Source organism: Plectropomus leopardus, chromosome 6 (genome assembly GCF_026936395.1).
Source record: "Plectropomus leopardus strain MGB_pleo_1.0 chromosome 6, ASM2693639v1, whole genome shotgun sequence".
NCBI lineage: Eukaryota > Metazoa > Chordata > Actinopteri > Perciformes > Serranidae > Plectropomus > Plectropomus leopardus.
In genome coordinates, this window is record NC_142181.1 from 27,981,274 (window position 1) to 28,002,774 (window position 21,501).

At 40.1% G+C, this 21,501-nt stretch overlaps 1 protein-coding gene across 1 annotated transcript in view; it reads left to right on the top strand.

Moving 5' to 3' along the window:
* Positions 1-21,501, top strand: part of nbeab (neurobeachin b) — a 291,848-nt gene that overhangs the window by 81,873 nt on the left and 188,474 nt on the right. Inside the window, exons 10-14 of the mRNA XM_088079139.1 lie at positions 8,355-8,552; positions 8,686-8,819; positions 13,148-13,256; positions 17,010-17,162; positions 18,654-18,822. Of these exons, the coding sequence (XP_087935265.1) occupies positions 8,355-8,552; positions 8,686-8,819; positions 13,148-13,256; positions 17,010-17,162; positions 18,654-18,822 (763 nt within the window). The remainder of the gene's footprint in view (positions 1-8,354; positions 8,553-8,685; positions 8,820-13,147; positions 13,257-17,009; positions 17,163-18,653; positions 18,823-21,501) is intronic.

Sequence of the window (21,501 nt, forward strand, 5' to 3'; positions counted from 1 at the left end):
TGTCCGTTTTGATTGAGAGCTGCCAGGAGGTGTGTGAGTGCAGCGGATCACAGCATACATCTGCTACAATACATACATTGGACTTTCTTCATACAGGGTTTTTCCATGGATCCTTAAAGAGTCTTTAAAGGCATTTAATTTATCAATCTAAAAACAAGGCCTTAATTAAGTGTTAATATGGTCTGAAATCAATCTTTCAAAGGTCTCGAAAATGCTCCGAGATAGGAAGTCGCATTTTATCAAATGTTTTTTTTTTCAGCTTTGCATTGTAAAATCTCAAAATAAGTGGTAATTTAAAAAAAGAAAAAAGAAAAACATCATTTACAGAATCACTCAAATGAATGTTACTAAAAAGTCATGTTATCTTTTTCATTCAATTATAGAGTCACTATGAACTCAGAGGAACTTGTATGTTCACAAAAACAAAGATATGTAACATTCAAAGGAGTTAATTGGTAAAATAGTTTTGGTAATGAAATTAAAATATGTTAGAAAAAAGGAGATTTTGAATAAAGAAATTAAATTCTGATTATAAATTAATATATACTAAGTAATGAAAGTCAGTGTGTGTAAATGAATATTTGTTTGGAACGTCTGGGTTATATAGAATATATACATATATTGTTTATATTGTTTCTTTTATTTTCATTGTAGAAATGAAACGGTACAAAACTATTAATGTAGAAAGGGTTGTTGGGTTGTTGTAGTATGCTAAGACTTAAGCCTTTAGACCTTTTTGATCAGAAAAACTTGCTTTGGTTTTTTCACTGCTTCAAAAATAATAACTTAATATTGTTGTTTAGTTTAGTTTTTTTTTCTTTTTTCTTATGTTTATTTTCTTTTGTTTATTTATTTATTTGGGGAAATGACTAACTAAACTTAACAATAAATATTTGGGCATTTTTCTTCCTAACCCTCAGTAATTGATGTCGGCTCTATTTATTTATTTTTCTTTAATTAGGGCTACTTTTAAATTGGTCTATTTTATTGACTCACACACATAAAGACAAAATAAGGAGAGACAGAAAAACAAAATACACATAACTTTAGCAGTTCATCAACATCTAAGTGAGTCCTGCTGTTTCTAACCCCTGTCGTACCCAAACAAACTCCTCACTAATGTGCCCCTCAAATAATAGTAGTCCCAAACATATTTCATGTTTTGCTAATTTCTCTATACTATACTATATTCTGCATCATTTTTTGCAGTCTGAAAGCAACCATTTCCAATTTAATTGTTTCTATTCCTTCACTGATCCATTCTTTCTGAGTGGATGCATTTAAATATATCCAGTTTTTCAAGATTACCGTCTTTGAAGTAAAATTAGTCTTAAGTTTGGAATGGCATTTAAAAAGTCTTAGAGAGCCTGAAATCTCACTTGTCTTGAGCTATAGTAACCCCGTTGTATCTGTTCAACTGTGCTAAGCTCCACAGCCAGAGAAAAACACATAAGAGCTGATGTATGATTTATTTTCTGATCCATGGTTCTCTCATCCATGTTTGATGTTTGACACACGTTCCCCTGTGCACACGCTGCTTTGAATGTAATTGTAACTTCAGCGGTTAGTTGAAATGCAGAGATTATTGGTGCCTGGGGTAACTGTTTCCACTGCAGGTTATGATTTATGACTGAAAATCTGACAGACCTGTTAGTGGGATCTGTGCCCTGGGCTCTTTTCATAATGTTGTATGGAAATTGCACTCTGAACCGAGATGGACTCCTGGTTATTTCATTTAAAGTACCAAACAACTTTTTGCTGTTATATTGCCATTTCTTCGACTGACTTGAGACATTCCCTGCCATTCCTAGATAACATCAAGGGACAGTGTTGGGTTTACAGACAGTGGGGCTGACAGATACTGACAGTCATATCGGACTGTCGTTCATCACTGCTGTTTTAGTGGAGTTCATAAGATTTGGTGAAAGTCGAGGAAATTGTGGGCTAAAGGATTTATGCAAGGGAGTCAGAGGTGTAACAAAAAAATGAATATAATTCCCAGAGTATACAGGCAAAACCTCAGCAGTATTTTTATTTTGTGTGTATGTGTATTCTGGATAATGACTTATCTCTCTCTCCAGCTCTGGGAAATAGCCTGGACCGGAGTCATAAAGTAACATCCGTCACAGCAATATCCAGTGACGGCTTCACTAAACACAAAATATTAGTCACTGAGTGGACTAGTCAAAACAATTAACCCGTGACTTTACGTCTTTTCATGTGATGCATTTGGAGTTATTTCTGTCTCTGCCCTCTATCATCACTACCATATGTGTTGTACATGAGGCAGATTAGCTCATTGAATTTGTGCCAGCTCTGCTCTGCAGTATGCACCACAGATTGCTGTAGAAACGACTGAAGAACTGCACAGCCCTGGCCCTCTCTTGTCAGGGAAGACAAATGTTATTTCTGTTCAGGAACCATGCAATAGTGCAATATTGATGTAGATCATTAAATGACAAGCTCAAAACATTTGGGGATACTAACCAGGCCATCGCATATAACTGCAAATGTAGGATTATTTGTATGAAACCTGCCTGCAGTTAAATGCCTCCATGCTGTCAGTGGAGCACCAACCTGGTCGTATTCACAGTAGAAGTCTGTGTATATCCACCAAAGCTCCACAATAGATAATGTGACATTTTTTGAAGTTGTTTTCATTAGTATCAAAATACATGCTTTTGGTGAACTATCATTTTCCCCCTTTTTTTTTACCCAAGCAAGTGCAGCCAGGATACAAAAGCAGTGTTTGCCAAAATGGTTCAAAATTCTTCAGTCTTGCAATAAGCATATAAAAAATTCCCCTGGATCTTCACCTTGAGCAGTTAAAGGGACAGTTCACCCCAAAATCAAAAATACATGTATTTCCTCTTACCTGTGGTGATCGTTTATCTTTTGATGTGATTTTCTGTGTTGGAGATACCGGCTATAGAGATGTCTGCCTTCTCTCCAGTATTAGGGACCTAGATGGTACTCAGCTTGTGGTACTAAGAGTGCCCAAAAAATACATTTGAAAAACTCCCAAGAAATGTCTTGTTCCAGAAATCATGAGCTGATGACTCAAGATAATTCACAGACACTATTATGAGCAGTTTTATGGAACTACTTTCTTTTTACCGAACTACACCTGCCAACCGTATCAATGCGCAGAAGGAAGCGTGTGTCTAGTTTTCTACATTATATGTTATTCTAACTAATAGTTTGATAGTGCTAGCTCAACTGGGCTAGGTAACCATACAGCTTAGTTGAGAAGGACACCATGAATTAATGTTTACATCTTGGACTGTCACAAGCACGAGCCTGCCGTCCATGAGGAGATGCACGCCCACTTTTGTAAGCCTCTGCGAGTGTCGTTCAGCGAAAATAAAATCATTTCTACATGACAGATATTACAGAAAGTACTGTGGATTATCTGGATATCTCTAACACTCGGCAACTCACATCAAAACAATCTGAACTGGTCACTACAGATAAAAGGATGAATGTGTTTTTGATTTAGGGTGAACTGTCCCTTTAAGTTTTTAACATTAAATCAATTCTGAGAAAATGTATCGTTTTTCAATATTATGAATGCATTGGAAACAATTACATTTTTTACTGTTTAGTTAAGACTGTAGTTGTACTGTGACAGCAAGTATTGTAGCATGGGAGTGTCCCAAGCTTGTCAAATGTCAGGCTGTTCCTTGCAGGGAGTTGTGGGGATGCCCCTGGTCCATGACAGCCTCTGGCACTGGGAGAGCAAGGAGGCAACTGTGCTCTAATTCTTTTCTGTGACTGGCTGGCCCATGGAATGATGCTGTCATGCTACAGGGTTTGTTACTGTAGCCACAACCCATGAGATCATTATTTTCACACTGCGGCAGGGCTCACACTAAAGTGCAGGGCACTGGAGCTTGTTATTTCTTGTCACTTGGGTTTCATGAGTGGGAACTTCTGAAGGATGTTAGAGACTACATGATGAGATGCATGCTGGCTTCTGTGCGGACTTGATCACATCAGATGAGCAGAATACCTCTTAGCCTTTTTTATTATCCGACTGGAAGGAGATATGCCATTACATGCGGCTCGCCTCAGCTCTCACTGTTTCTGGAACTCCCCTGTACAGTCCCCTGTACAACTCCTGCTAGATTAATATAGCCAGGAACAGATACAGCAGCAGAAAATATACATGGACTTGACCGACATCGTTTGGAAAAAGGAATAACTTTCCCCAAATAAATCGTAAACCCAGAAAATCAAGAAAAACTTAACGTATTACAGGGTTCCCACAGTCATGGAAATCCTGTGACGGTCATGAAATGTCGGGGCACCCGCTAGCTCACCTGGGCACCCCATATACAAAGTCTATGTCCTTGCCGCAGCGAGTTAAAAAAAAAAAACAACAAAAAAAATCTAAAAAAAAAAAAAAGGAATTGAGAATGTCGTTTACAATGTGTCTAATAATATCTGTAAAACAAGGTGCTCTGTAGTGAGAACCAGCTTACCCAGACGTGGTGGAGTGGTCTTTTGGAACAGGTATCGGAAAGAAAAAGTGAGTAGGAAAGTTTAGAAATGTAGGAATATCGCCGACACGTTTCAACACAGTGGCCTTTGTCATGACGTTGAAAAAAATTAAATAAATTTAAAAAGTATTTTCCAGACTCGGAAAAGTCATGGGATTAGTTAAAATTATTAAAAGTCTGGAAAAGTGAGGGAATTTATTGAAATTAAAGACTATGCATTATCTTCAGTGGATAACTGTCATGTAATGTGACATAACAGCAAATTTACTTTTCTGAAGCTGTTAATGTCACCTAGGCTAGCTTTCATATGCATGGATGGGTGACAATGTTTTGTTCACCATCATGTTACGTTCCTTAATTTTCTTCCCACGTTTGTGTCCTCCATTATGTTTGCCAGTTAACTGAAATAATGTTTGAATAGAGTTCAAATATCATATGTTTGACAAACATGTCAGACAAAAAATAAAATAATATAAAAGGTCCTTGAAAAGTCATGGAAATTTTTTAAAATTTTGTGCATAAAAATGTGTTGGAACCTTGATATATAGTTGTGAAACTGTATCAGATTTAAATGTGCTGTGCAGCATATGTAGCAGGTATACAATATTATATAAAGAATAGCACTAAACACCGTTGTGTTGAGTGTTTCCTCTGAAGGCCGCCACCTACTTAGAATTCTGCTTTTTATAGGCACTCAGAATAGAATGCGCAGTCATTGTACCATTGACAACCTGAGTCAGCGTACCGTTTTATCCATTTACTCCTTTGCTGGAAAGAAAAGACAACCCAGATTTAGATGCCTTTTAGGCAGGTGCATGAACCCTGTTTACTTGTGTTGCATAACATACTGTATTTATCCACAGTCCCTCTAGGACCAGATGGTTTGTTTCCTCACTGTTACTTTAGCGCTTTCTGTCTCACTTTATCTTATCACCATCCGCTCGCTGTTCATGAGTCAGAGAGGGAAGGAAAAAAAAATTCTCTCATTCATTAATAATTCAGCCTTCCTGATTAGAGGACTTGATTTCCTTATTAAGCATTTTCCATTTGCACTGCATTGACAGATTAATTCGGCTCATCTGTCAACACCTAATTGATTGAGTAAATTAAGACTAGTCTGTTATCGATCAGCTATTTGTTATGTCCGCCATAATGAATGTGTTACTGCCACTGACTGATGGAGCATCCAGTTCTTTTTACACAGACATCAAATGGCTTCATTTGTCTTAAGACATATTGAAATTAGACACTGTGACATGTTAAAAAAATAAAAAGGCAATTAGTGAATTCATCATTCTATGATCATAAAAGGAGCAGTGTACAAGATTTAGGGGATTTAGTGGCATCTAATGGCAAACATTGCAGATTGCAACCAACTGAAACTTCTCCCTGTTAGAAATCTTTCACTGTTCATTGTTCAGGAGATTTTTACCAGGAGCGGAGTTATCTGCAGAGGTAAGCCTTTCTGTCCAAAACAAACAGATCAGGTGTTTAAAACCAGGAAAAACACTTCAAAAAGCAGTTTCATGGTACAGATCAGTGCTACTCTGATGCTGTTCGGCTTGTCAAGCTGCTAGCCCTGCACCTGCTAATATGTGCTGACCTTTTTTTTTTTTAACTCCCCGCTCCGGAAGTAGCCAAGGCCAGAGGGGCAGAGAGGCATTTTGTATTCGGGTTGTCTGTCTGTCTGTCCAGCTGGCTGGCTGATTCTAGTGAACGCAATATCTCAAGAACACCATGAAGGAATTTTTTCAAATTAGACACAAACCTTCACTTGGACTCCACAATGTGATGTTTAGAATGTGGTGTTCAAAGGTCACTGTGACCTTGCATCTGTTTCATTCTTGTCAACACAATTTCTGAAGTTTCCTCTGAGTTTTCTCAAATTTGGCACAGACGTCCACTTGGACTCAAGAATTTAATGATTCACATCTGGTGGTAGAAGGTCAAGGGTCGAGGTCATGGTGACCTCAAAATGTGAATCATCAACGTTTTCAAAGACATAGATGTAAACTGTAATTTCAACTTGACTGGTGCATGGAGGCATACAAAAGTGTGGCTGTATATCTAGTTTCTCTAATAATGTTAGATCCAGATGTTCGGAATGTTTTTACAAGCAGATAAATTATCTGCAGAGGTCTCTTCCTCTCCAAAACAGACAGACCAGGTGATTTAATCTGGTCAGACAACAAAAAAAAACACTGAATAAAGCAGATTCACATTGAAATATCTGTAACCATAACCACAACCATGTAGCCATAACTACGATGGCTGTCGCGAAAATGTAAAAACACAAATGGCTCATTCTGGAGCCAGTGTTTGGTTTGTCCATTCTGGGCTTCTGCAGAAACACGGGGGTGCAACATGGTGAACTCTGGGGATAAGGACCTTCTACCTATGTAGATATAAATAGCTAATTTTAAGGTAACAAAAACACAACAGTTATTATTTTTAGATGATTATACACTAAAGCATACATAAATATGATACTATATTACATTTCTGTTAATATATTCCTCTAAATCCTACACACTGGGCCTTTAAGTAACAAGTGTAATTTGTTCAGTATTTATTAGAATCAAAAATGGTCCAAGCAGCATATATAGATTTGCTATAAGATGTTAATTAGTTCTAGTTTTCCTCTCATCTGTATGTGGTGGGCTGGAATTCAATAAATAAATCTGATAAATGAGTACTGAGCCTATATTGTGATCTCAGCAAGTATTTGTACAATGTTTTGACTCTGAGTCTGATTGCTTTGGATGTGAAGTGACACAGTAACTCGAAGCTAAATTGCAGACTGCCGGCTTTAATTTGAAGGTGCTTTCAGCCACACTGAATACTCTCTTTTTGTATTTGCTCCTGTTCCAGGAGTGCAGAGCATATTTGAACATAAGGAACCTCGAGAAAAAAGAAAGTAATATAAATAGAAAGAAACCTATGCATTGGTAAACATCCTAATGTGGGCTAAGTTAAAGACTGCAATCATAGCACTCTGTGTAGTCTTTTTCTATTCTAGTGTGCCTTCATGAGGGTTCAGCAGTGTGCTTGAGTTTAGATTGCTCCAGGACAGGCTAGAGTAATTGGCTGGGTTAAATTAATGCAGGTTAACAGTTATATTTGGAATAAAAGCAATTCTGATCCCTCTCATCAGCTCCATTTTATCCTTGTCATTGAACTCTGCAGAGGAATTTGAAGATTGTCATCAAACAATGTTCCTACAGAGATAAAAAGGAAGGCTTCATCTTAAACATTCAAATTAAAACAAAATGAAACCAACTGGACATAACTATCATATGTCCTCTATCTGACACAAAGATAAAATCATTAACATGTTAGCACTGCAAAATAAAAATCTGTTAGATTTTACACTTCATTTACTGGAAGTGGCATTACAGGTTTTTTTTATTTTCTTCCACCACACTGCAGCTTAATTTAACTACATGACCAGACAAAGACTCGTGCTTAGTTGTTTAATATGTTAAAAACAGTTTGCATCCCTAAAAGGCAAATAAATGATTGCTTTAAGATGTTAATTGCAGAATTTCAGAATGATAGAAATGCAAAAGATAGATTTTATTCAATTAAAAAAATAAAATAAAATTACTATAAAGCATTCAGTGCCAAGAAAGACAGTTGGACCTCTAGAAATGTGGCTGCCAATACAGAAAAGCATCTTGTCATTTTTATTCTTGAATGGATTTTTTTCTTTAATTAAGTTATAATTAAATGATAACCCTCCAGAGACACTGGCAGGGTTCATGTGCAAGAAGCAGCCACTCTATCAATCTCTCTCTCTCTCTCTCTATACCTCTCTTTTATTCTCTCCCATTTGCTCTCTCTCTTTTCCAGAGCACATTTAAGTTCAAGTCTGAGAGTGATATCCACTTAGCGGAGCATCACAAACAGGTGTTGTATGATGGAAAGTTGGCCAGCTCCATCGCCTTCACCTATAACGCCAAGGCCACTGACGCACAGCTCTGCCTGGAATCCTCGCCGAAAGAAAATGCCTCCATCTTTGTGCACTCACCACACGCCCTTATGCTACAGGTCAGTTGCTTTACTCAAAGCCAACTCCAACTCTGTGTCACCAGCCAAGATATTGATTCATTCTACTCTACTGCACAGATTTAAAAATGTCATCACAAAGGTCTGTTTGATTTGGTTTGCATTGTCCTCACAGGATGTAAAAGCCACAGTGACTCACTCCATCCACAGTGCCATCCATTCCATCGGTGGGATCCAGGTGCTCTTCCCGATCTTCGCTCAGCTGGACTACCATCAGCTGAACGACAGCCAGGTGGAACCCACTGTATGGTAAGAAAGAGAAATGTTACTGATACTGATAGATAGATAGATAGATAGATAGATAGATAGATAGATAGATAGATAGATAGATAGATAGATAGAACTTTATTGATCCCACATTGGGGAAATTTATGCATTACCGCAGCTCAGATACAGATGACAGAAGGAAAACAGCAATTTAAGAAATATAAATAAGAAGAGTAGTATTATATACAGCAATTTAAAAATAAAGATAACAAAGAAAAAAGACACGATATATACATCGTTAGCTGAAGGTAATTGCAAGCATACACAGTATGCATTGTGGGCGAATGGTTGTGGATATATGTAGATAATAAATAAGTATACATATGTATATGTACTATACATTAATGTATGTAATACAAATATGTGCGTGGGGGTGCACTGTGTGTGCGTAAAGTGGGGACAGTGGAGGTAAAGTGTTCAGGTGGCTCATGACATTATGATGCGTTGGGATGAATGATCTGCAAAAGCGCTCCTTCCTGCAGCGAGGGTGTTTCAGTCTCTGACTGAAGGAGCTGCTCACAGTCTCATGCAGAGGGTGGTGAGAGTTGTCCATGATGGATGTCAGCTTTGCCAACATCCTCCCAGAGAACATTCCAGAGAACATCCCAGATGCTACAACGGAGTCGTAGAATGTCTTTAACAGGGTCCTGCAGACTCCGAAGGACTGCAGTCTCCTCAGCAGGTGGAGTCTATCTGGCCCTTCTTGTACAGGGCGTCTGTGTTTGTAGTCCAATCCAGTTTATTATTGAGGTGAACACCAAGTACCTGTAAGAGTCCACTGTCCCTATCTCTTTTCCCTGGATTCTCACCCGTGTGACAGGGGGTGACTTCCTCCTGAAGTCTATGACCATCTCCTTTGTCTTGTTGGCGTTGATTTGCAGGGTATTGGTCTCACACCAGCCGACAAAGTCACTGATGACCCCCCTGTATTCCTGGTCGTTCCCATCCGAAATGCATCTGATGATGGCCGTATCATCTGAGAACTTCTGTAGGTGGCAGTGGTCAACAAAGTCTGAGATGTACAGACTGAACAGAAAGGGTGAGAGCACTGTGCCTTGCGGCGCCCCCGTGCTGCAGACTACCACATCAGACACACAGTCGTGGAGCCTCACTTACTGTGGTCTGTTGGTGAGGTAGTGGATGGTCCATGCAGTCAGCTGCTTGTCCACACCGGCTGCCTCCAGCTTCCCTCTCAGCAGTGCAGGCTGGATGGTGTTGAAGGCACTGGAGAAGTCAAAAAACATGACCCTCACAGTGCTCCAGGTGAGAGAGGGATTGGTGCAGTAGGTAGATGACAGTATCGTCCACTCCGATGGGAGTCCAGCGCTGAGCTCACCAGTGGGCGGAGATGGTGCAGGATGAGCCTCTCCAGGGTCTTCATCAGATGGGAGGTCAGGGCCACAGGCCTGCAGTGGTTGGGCTCCCTGGGGTGTGCGATCTTTGGCACTGGAACCAAGCAGGAAGTCTTCCACAGTTCAGGAACCCTCTCCAGACTCAGGCTCAGGTTGTAGATGTACAGTAACACCTGACAGAGCTGGTCTGCACAGTCCCGGAAATTAATGTGAGTTTGATGACTTGTTGATCCTTTAAACCTTTAGACATATATATGAGGCTGCGTTTTTGACTGATAGAGAAAAGAAGGCTACATTAATATTTTTGAACAAGGGGAAAAATTAGAGATGTCTCTTTATGATTTTTTCCTTCCCTACACTCATTCCAATACTTTAACTTGCATATCGGCTGATCCCAAGTACCAATACTTCCCAATGTGCTTGGCCTCTGGGATCACCGCTGTTAAGCAGTCAGCAACACAGCCTTTGCCTCAGTGCATAATGGGATACATTTTGCGCTGAGTAAGCGTCAGCCCACAGAAACAGCAACTCCTTTCAACAAAGTTAAATAATCAAGACATTCATTTTTGGATTTCTTCATTTTTTATAGTCTTAAACACTGCTACAATCATAATAAAGAGGAGGCAATTTAAATACACTTCTGGATGACAATTTTTTTTGTAGATATTCTCAGAATGGTCAATAAAGCACTTTGATATCATATATACGACATCACCACATTATGTGGTATTGGATTGGTGCGTAGACTCGCATACGTGCCACATAACACCCGATACAGCATATTGGGGCGATATAAACTAAAGTTGAGGTGCAAGAGTAAAGCATCTCAATTCTCCGATATGGGATGTCATAGACTTGATAGTGTTTATATTATCACTTTTATTGTGGTTGTTGAGGCTACAGGCAGTAAAATCAGAGCGCAGGAGGTCACACCTTGGTGACAAAGTCCCAAAATCCAGCATTAGAGGCTGTTGGACAAAAAAAATGGTGATATGAGTGTTTCTGCTTACGCCAGGACTTTTTTTCTCTGCAATATATACTGTACTATTTTGTGTAATGGTCAACATATACACAGATACCTGTATATCTGTAAAATACTACTGCCTGCTTTACACTCTGAAACCTGAATCAACATCACTTCTCTTGTGCTGCATTCAGACACCTTCACAAGTATTTTAAACTTTGAACCCTGAGCAAATTGGTTTGTTCTCTTTTGAAAAGATGGGAAAAAGTTGGTGAGAAACTTGGTGAGAGCGAGAACTGCTCAAGTATTGCAATAAATAAGGAAATTTGGAAAATCATTTTTTTAAAAAGCTAGAGTAAAACTGTCAAAAAATACATTTAAAATAATCATAATTATGTATTCAAAGTTATAGAATTGTTGTTTTTATTATCCAATGTTTTTTTCCAGGTTTTCCTTTTTTTGTTTAATTTCTTCTCCACTTTGTTCTTTCCATGTTTTAGACAGAAATTAAACAAAGTTGCTCAGGTTTCAAAGGGGTTTATATAGCACCAGCCTTGGTAGCTGCAGTCCAGTTTTCATTATTGTATCTCCTCTCTGGTTCAGACTCTTTTCATCCCCATCATCCTGAGCTGGTCAGTCCCAAGCTTCCCCACTGTGCCCTGGATGGAGTCTGAGCTCTGCTCTAATCCTGTGTTAGTTCAGCGACAGCAGTACTAGATAGACGCGGGAGTGGCCACACAGCAGCACAGACCCCTGATGCCCAGGGCTCACTGCCTCTGTAGTTTTACTCTCATCTCTGCTCTCTGTCCCTCTCACTGCTATGTCAAGGGGCTTTCCCTCTCAGTGAGTCACTTTCTACAACACTAGCATTGTCCTTGCCTTGGCTTTTAGATCGAGTCCTTTTAAAGCCTGCAGAGCTTGAAAGCTTCTGCAACAATTAACTCTCTGTAATGCTCGTTGATCTGCAGTGGCTTTTCTCAACTGAACCCTGGAAAAGTAATTTGAAAACATTTCTTTTAATAAACACCTAATCTTGTGTTGCTCTGTGACCCGTTGAATTCCAAACAGCAGTGATATGACATAAATCACCTCTGGCGAATTGGAAGGAAGCTCTGCAGTAAGAGATCAGAGGCTAAACCAAGAGCACACAGAGTTAGCTGTCATCCAATTTTTTATTTTTATTATTGATATTTTTTGGGCGATTTTGCCTTTAATTGATAGGACAGCACAAGTGTGAAATGGGGAGAGAGAGAGGGAGTGACATGCAGCAAAGGGCTAAGGCCGGAGTCGAACCCGCGGCCGCTGCGGCGAGGACACAGCCTCTATACATGGGGCGCCTGCTCTATCAACTGAGGCACCAGGTGCCCCGTGTCATCCACTTTTAGCTAAGTTAAAGGAGAGAAAGAAGCATCTGCAAACTGATGAGGTTGACAAACAAACACAGAGTTGAGCAAAGTTTACATTATCATATGGTCATATGAGTTTGTATGCTTGTAGTGTATGTGCAGCATCTGTGGGCAAGCCTGCACAGGAGTGATTGTGTCCTTGCGATTGTTGTGCTAGAGCGGAGGCCACTAGAGGGAAAGCCGATTAAGAAGTGTCACCGAGCACCACTGTCACTCAGCCAAAGGCTTCAACTGAAAAGCCCTCCAAAAAGAAAAAAATCGTCTTTGGCGCACTGCCTTGCCCCCTTGAACCCCCCACCCCACACGCACATAGACAGACACACAACTTGCTCCCCACACCACTCGCTGTCCCCAGAGAGCCCGGTGAGCCCAGGCTTACTTCTGAATTGAAGAGGGATGAAAGTGGTGAGCCAGAGTTCTCAGGTGATTGCTGACATCCTCTGAAAATGACCTTGTTTTTTTTTCCCTTCTGCCACACTGTTGCCTATGCTGCTGTAGTTTATGGAATAACTCCTTCACCACCTGATGCGTGTGTGAATAGATGGGTATTTTATCTCTGTTTGAGATGTTTTGTTTTTTGTTTTGCAGTGCCACTCTCCTGGCCTTTCTGGTTGAGCTGCTAAAGAGCTCAGTGGCCATGCAGGAGCAGATGCTGGGAGGAAAGGGCTTCCTGGTGATTGGATACCTGCTAGAGAAGGTACGGTTGAGCCCTGCATAACATATCAGAACTGTTTCCTACAGAGATGTCCTGATCCAGTCTCAAAGATCGGTATTGGGGCAAGTCAAGCCATTATCAGAAACAGTTCTACTGAGCTATGTAGTACCCGATACAGCTCTTTGTTTTTGCATCAGCTGTTGCACAGTGTTCTTACTTGCAAAGCTTTCATGCATGGCGACATGGAGTCCAGCCCTTGTCAACTCTCCAGCTCTATCGATCGCTCCTCCACTTCGCTGAGCTCCTTGTGTGTATGTGCAGGTAACAGCATGCCATGGATAACACGCGGGACACAATGCTTTCGTGAGCAGCACATTATGCCATGACATTATGCTACTTTTGACTGCATTTTTAATCTCAACCTTTACTGTTTTAAAAGAAGCCCTCTGATAACATATATGTCAACAGTTGTTGACACAAGGCTGTCACAGTTGTTGATAATGCAGGAGCTTGCATGGCTTCATAAATAAGTGGAATACTTGCTTATAATTGTGGAAATACAGTACTCACAGCAGCAGGCAGCTCTGCAGCAGCGCTGCAGCAACAACACTGCCAGTATGAACACCCCAAGCGTGCTAGACGCAGCAGTTTGGCGAGGTTGCATCACACGCTGCTCACGCGTGCAGTGTGTCCTGCACATAACAGCAAAACATAGTATGAGACTGTTTATTTATGTTATTTACCAAAGTTATGAGTCCTAGTTTCATTTTAGCTCAGTGTTACAGTCTCTTGCATTTTGCGGCCATTTATGGTGCATGGTGTGTCATCGTCCTGCTCAGAGGAGAGACAGACAGCTGTCTTGAGCTTATGACAACTACACTCACCACACCACTGCAAGTCTAGCAAAAGCTCAGGGAGCAAAAAGTCAATAATATTCAAACTTATGAATGTAGCCTTATCAGTGCAAAACATTTACAGATGACAAAAATAAAAACTCACTCGAATACAATTCATTGACCCGGACACAGGCTGCAGTGAAGCAACAAACACTTGAGAATGTGGGAGTGACAAATTTCCTAGGGACTGCAAAATGGCCAAAACGATTGAAGAGAGGGTTTGTTATTTTATACTTCGTTATTTTCTTAGATAAGTTTTAATAAAGTTTAAAATAACAGTTTTGATGTAGGGAATAGTTTTTTCTTAATGCATTAATGAGCTATTCAAATGTCAAGCATAGGTCACACTTTGGATTGATTTTGATAACTTGAATGTACTCAAAGGTGCACTGTGCAGCTGTATTAGGAAAATAGAAGTCGAATCGGGAGGCAGTATCAGAAGATACTCCATATTAAATGTCTTGGATTGGGATCAGAGGTAAAAAAAAACTTGATCAGGACATTCCTAATTTCCCAATCTCAATGACACATCAGTTCTCAGGAACTTGCCATTTCTAAATTACCTGACCATATATATATATATATATATATACAGTCTGAGAACAGGCAAATTCATCAAACTGTCTTTTTTTTTTTTTTTACTTTGACTAGTACTTTGAAAAATAAAAAATGGCAACTCATTCATTTCCTGCTTGAGAGAAGTGATGAATAAGAAATGACACTGATAAACAGAGTTTTGACATTTTCACTGAAAAGCAATCTGCTTTTGAAACTTCTTTCCCCACCATCAAGGTGCACTGTATCTTGTCTGCACTCTTCAAGCCTGTCAACAGTCTGATCTTTCATCGCCTGTAGCAGAGTCCTGAATATGTCTTTGAACTGAACAGAGCCAGAGGAAGAACACCACAAGGCTGCTTCTCTTCCCCATTCCCCCCCTCTGTTTCTCTCTTTTCGCATCAATCTTTATTTACCCATTTTGTGATGCAGATCTAGCAGCTTGCCGGCCTCCCCAGAGTGCTGGCTCTTTTAGAGCACTGAGAAATGACTCCACTTTGTCACTCACTGACTTGCCTGCCTGCTGGCTTCAGCTGCTGTTAACTAACAGCCAGGCAGAGTCGGCACCTGAGAGCTGCTTTTTGTTTTTTTCTTCTTGCTTCCTTCCCGCTGCCAGGTTTCACACTTCCACATATCGCACCATCTGTTCATGATCTGTTTATGCCACACCTTCCCTTCTCCCCCCGTGCCTTCATCTTTCCCTCTCTCCTGCCCTCACCGAGTCCCCACTTGAGCAGAGAACAGGTGCCCGACAGGAGCGGTAACAATATTTCTAAGTGAAATTCTCTGCAAAGTTGAGCCCCTACAACTTGCCCTAATTTAGTTTAAGCTCTTTTTAGATCCAGTAACTTGACAAAATGACGAAGTAGTGAAATTTCTCACCTGTGTCAACGTGCTAACCTGCTGCTACAGAACATAAATACAACACACTAAACCAAAGTGATCCTCTAAATGGGCCAGCATAGAATTGACAAATTTACACTCCAGTAAAAAAGGCTTTAAGTTTGGGGAAACTATATTGCTCTTTATATAAAATTTTTTAATGTAAAACAAGCAGCAACCGTTGGAAAAAAAAAAAAAAAGCCAGGTGAAAAATAAAGCCAATGTGGAAGTGCCAAAAACTGCAGTTCACTGATCGGCCACTTGAGGCTGGCTCAAGATGCAAGTCAATCCTCATAGACACCCCTGTTAAAATGCTGCATTTGGTTTCTACAGCATTTTATAAACTGTACGGAGGGAGAATTTTATATAACTCACTCATTTACATTTTATTAAGGCTTAAGGTAACACATATTTAATGGTGCACCGCTTTGAGGGAAAGGCCGTCTTTAGCTGGTCCATAACTCTACCCTCTACCAAATTTGGCCATTTCAGGCTCTAAAAATCCAAGATGGCGACAGCCGAAATGCCAAACTTGATGCTCTGAAACAGGACTAAACAAACCTAAACAAATAGGTGATATCATGGTAGCTTTGTCCACTATTTTATTCAGTCTCTGAGTAAGTAATACAAAAAAACAAATTTGACCATTTGTGATTTGTGATTCTTTAACGGAGCCAACATAGAAGCTTACTGACAAAATTATGCAGATACTTAAGCAAAAAGGACTCCAAGTTTGCAGAAACAAAATTATTTCAGCCGTTACTTTTTCATAATATTCTTTAAAGTATTAACCAAAATGCATGCAACACTTAAACAGCACACAAAGCAGACAAAAAATATTTTTTATAAAAGAATGTGGACAGAAGATAAGATTAGATCAGATAAGATAAGATAAACTTTATTGTCCTTACAGGGAATTTTGTTTGAGGCACATAGTGCATGAAGTATCATCATAAATACATACATCGCATAATAGATAACAAAAGACACACATCACATAGTAGGTAACACTGAACTGAGGTGAAATAAAAACAGTTTTTGAAGTTTTTAAAATATATACTTAAATGCCAAATACCTAGTGACCACCCGTAATATCAAATTAGAAACTTTAGAAAGTTTAGAAGTTTTAAAAGTTGCAAGCAGTTGCTTAAATGGTGGGTCATATTAGGCTGCATGCAGACTACCAGCTTTTTCTCTGTTGACAACTTCTTTAGTTTACAAATGCTTTTTATTTGTAATTCAGTCTAAAATGACCCACTTTGTAAAAGAGTTACAGCTGTGGTTCCGTTTTTTTGTGTGATATTTTTCCTCTGATGGATACTGCAGAGAGATGTTTAATGAAGTCACTGTATGGTGTTGGTCTATAATGCTGTCGGTGTCAGTTAGGATAAATACACTTGACTTGGCAATTTCTTTTTTAGTTATTATTATTTTTTACGCGCCTTTGTTCTCCTTCCTATAGTCATCACGTGTGCACATCACCAGGGCTGTATTAGAGCAGTTCCTCTCCTTTGCAAAGTACCTGGATGGTCTGACACATGGGGCACCACTGCTGAAGCAGCTGTGTGACCACATCCTTTTCAACGCTGCCATCTGGATCCACACCCCTGCCAAGGTGAGTTCCTGCAGGTAACATAGTCCATGAAGGGACAGGTGTCTTTATGTGATCAAGCTGGAGTGAATTCATATCAGGAGTTTTCAACCACAGAAGGCCACAGTCATCGTTTGTATCATCACTGCTTCTGTAGAAATCTGAAGAAAAGTGCCTGTGTATCAAATGAAATAGACCTGGAAATTTAAGTTATCAAATATATATCACACCAGTGTTTATTTTGGTGAGATACCACATGACACCAAGTGATTTTGTGGGTGTTAATTTAGCAATGTAGTGCAAAAATATAATTGCAAATGACTAAACTATCTACCCTTATTTTTCTGATACCGCCACCCATATTAATGATCCACATGTGTCTCGGTTGAGTTGCCAAATTCAAGAATATTTTACAGTTTCACCCTGTGACAGTTTATATTTCAGCCCAACTGACATTAGCTAAGTGTCTGCAGAGTGGAGTCGAGCACATACACCAAATATATTCTCGCATTAATAAGACATAACGTGGTTGCAGAGTTCATCACTTGCTGCTGTTTTCCTTTTTTCCAACCTAACCAAGTTTTTAAAATGTTCCAGAATTTTTTTTCCTCGCTTGTTTTTAAATAATGACCCATGAAAAAACGGGATGAGGTATATCAAAGGAGCTGAGTTTGTGTGTCAAATACATTCGCCTCAGGAATGCTGCTGGTGGGCCAAGCCATGAATAAATAAAAGGAGGAAATAAATACAAAAGTGTCTAGAGGCTTGCCTGCGCCACTCCTCCAAAATAGAGTATGGAGAAAGAGGGAGGAAAAATGAGAGAAAACTGCAAGGTAATGAAGTGGGTTAGAACACTTTTAGCTACACAGAGAGCTACACTGGCTCCCTTCCTTAGGACATGCTACACAGTCCACGTTTCCTGTGTTCCTATCCCCGAGCTGCACGGGGTGCAGGGAGCCAGCTGTGTGAATGATGGGAACATGCAATATGCATTAATTACATGGGCCCACTGACCTTGTCCTCATAGACAAATAAGATTCTATGAGTGCATTTAACTTTTCAGTTCTCATGGAAATTACATTACCAACAGCAGAGTGTTCACTAATCTCTAGTGTTTAATTTTAGTAGCCTCAAACCATGTCACACCATGCTCACGCTGTTACCACAGTGCTGCCTTTCTTCATGACTCACATTTGACTCAATAATGTCCTATAATTTATGACATACGGGAAAAAGCCCTTAGTATTTATAGCTGGAATGACTGTGTGGTGGGATTAAGGATTCATGTCAGGTCTGTTGCTTATTACAGAGGACATGCTAATCATCACTGAACAGAGTGGAGCTGCTGCAATTATGAAATTGAGTAATATAGGGTCAGTTGCTGTCCCTACAGTACACCTGCAAGCATAATAGGCTCAGCTGCTGCAATCCAGTCTAATAATGTATAAGGTTCTGGGGATTAATTATACTGTGTACTCAATAACATGAATGCATGTATGTGTGTTTTCGCTCCAGGTACAGCTATCTCTGTACACATACCTTTCTGCGGAGTTCATTGGCACGGCAACCATCTACAACACGATTCGTCGAGTGGGAACAGTGCTCCAGCTCATGCATACGCTAAAGTACTACCACTGGGCTGTCAACCCTGCAGACAGCAGCGGTATCATGCCAAAAGGTCTTGGTAAGCATATTTAGCATTGACGATTTTTATGCCTTCGCACCAGTGTTAGCCTGAGCTGGTGTCAGTATGTTTTTGGGTTCTCTGTCTGTCTGGCACTTTCTTGTGACCATGATATCTCAACAACGCCTGGAGGGGATTTTTTCAAATTTTGCACAAACATTTAATTGGACTCAGTGGTGAGCTGATTAGATTTTGGCGGTCAAAGGTCAAGTTCATTGTGACCTCATCAGTCTCATTCTTGTGAATGCGATATCTTAAGAATGCCTGGAGGGAATTTCTTCAAATAAGGCACAAACGGTCAAATACACTCAAGGATGAACTCATTAGAACTTGGTGGTCAAAGGTCAAAGTCACTGTGACAGTCAAGGTCACTGTCATCTCATTCTTGTAAAAGAAAAATCTAAAGAATACCTTGAGGGGATTTAGTCAAATCTGACACAAACATTCACTGGGAATCAGCATTAAGCTTATTAGAATTTGGTGTTCAAAGGTCGAGGTCACTGTGATATGGCATCTGGCTCATTTTCATGAACCCAATATCTGAAGTAGGCTTGAGGACGTTTGCTACAATTTGGCTCAAACGTCCACTTGGACTTAAGAATGAATTGATAAGGTTCTAGTGGTTGCAGGTCAAAAGTCAGATCACGGTGACCTTATACAACATGTTTGTGGCCACAACTCAAGAATGCTCAAGAACCACCTTGAAACTGTGGTGATTGTCTAGATCCCCGGTGAATGAAGCATCCGTGTTTTTACAAAAATGGATGTAAACAGTAAGTGCATGCTCGACTGGTGCACTGGTGACCGGAGACATACAACCAAATGGTGGTTTATGTAGTTCTGCAGCAAAAGTTAAGCTAAGTTTATTTGTTTTTTTTTCTGTGGAATATGATTTGATTTGGGTTGTTGTTTATATAAACTGTTTCCCATCCATCAGAAGGCTCATCCAAGTGGAGCTCAGTGTTTTGGAAGGGAAATCATTGGGAGTGAACCAATCACAATCATTGTACTCAGTCACAAGCCTGCTATCAAAGTGTCTTCCTGAAATGGCAGCAGCTCCCCCACATTTAAAATGACTCATCTCCACATGGAAGCGCTTGCCTGTCAGCTGTTAGGACCGCGGCCATCACTGGAGATGACAGTGAGGCAGACACGGCACATCAATACTGTCATCCTGCTAGGGTGCTTGGTGTGGGTGTCAGGCCTCTGAAACCTGGGCCAGTAGTATGACTGGCATCCTCTCTTTATGAAACAACAGTACGTCGCAGAGCAGGCTGTGCTGGGAGTGCAATTGTCCTTGAACTGTCATTTCCTTTTTGCTCTCCATTATTCTTTTCTAAAACTATCTGTGGCCTAGTATTGGGGTTGTTTTATAACGGTACTGAGAGCTCCGTTTATGAATTCCCCTCCATGAAGGTTAAAGCTTGTAGTCTGACAACATTGATGTAATCCTTGTCTCACAGTCATGATATTTTTTCCAAAAAGGGCTTTTCTTTACTCTATCAACATTTGTTGCACCACTAATACCCAAGTGAACATCACATTTAGAATGCCTCCTTCGCCTGGGACAGCAGAGGCTGGAGGCATTATGTCTTTGGGATATCCATCCGTCTGTCTTTCTGTCTGTCTGGCTCATTTTAGTGAACAAGTATCTCAAAAACACCTTGACGGAATTTCTTCAAATTTAGCTCAAACATCCGCATAGACTCCAGGATGACTTGACAGATTTTTGTGGTCAAAGGTCAAGGTCACTGTGGCTTAGCCTGTCTCATTTTTTCTCTTTTATGTGATATCTCATGAGCACTTTACTTTACTTGAACTCAAGAATGAGCTAATGAGATTTTGGTGGTTAAAGGTCAAAGTTCAAGGTCACTGTGACCTTGTCCGTATCATTCTTGTGAACGCAGTATCTCATGAAGTTCTGACATTTTATATCCAAGAGGTCAGATGGCAAATGTGATATCATAATGCTCTGCACAAGCACTTCTCTGGCCATTTCTCAGTGTCATTTGTCAGAACCAGAAGAGGAGACATTTGATCATATACTGAATTGATGACACACCTTTAGACTATGCTGATTTATAAACATCTTGACTGGTGCATGGAGGCATTAAACCACATGGCAGTTTTTCTAGTTAACACTGCAAGAGGAAAGCAATTTTTGGTGGCAGTGCCTTGATGTAGCAGCATTTTAGCCTATTTTTATGCCACATAAAGGCACTTGGCCTACATACTGGATCTGCTAGAGCTGGGACTGATCCTAATTGATTCCCTGGTAATAGTTGGAGTGACTTCTAGGCTGAGGTTAGCAGGGATAATATGGGCACACACATCTGTAAGTCAGGCCAGTCCACAGGCCCCTCGGTTTAATTTTTTCCTTATTGTAATTTGTTCCTTATCCCATCTACTTACACTGTGATGTGTTGCTTATCCCTTTTAATGCTGTGCAAGGAAACTTTACAAGACTTAATAAGGGATGAAAGCTCAACCTACTCAGAGCTCATGTTCTGGGATGATGAGCTATATTTAGCTGGGACATCAGAGGGACTTCTCTCATGACTTTATTTTTTATCACGTCCACTATGTTGGACACTCTTGGTAAAATTTGTTGTTGCTTTCACTGCTGTTGAATAATAGATTCCGATGTCGAAATCACTTGTTTGGGAAATCCATGTCTGT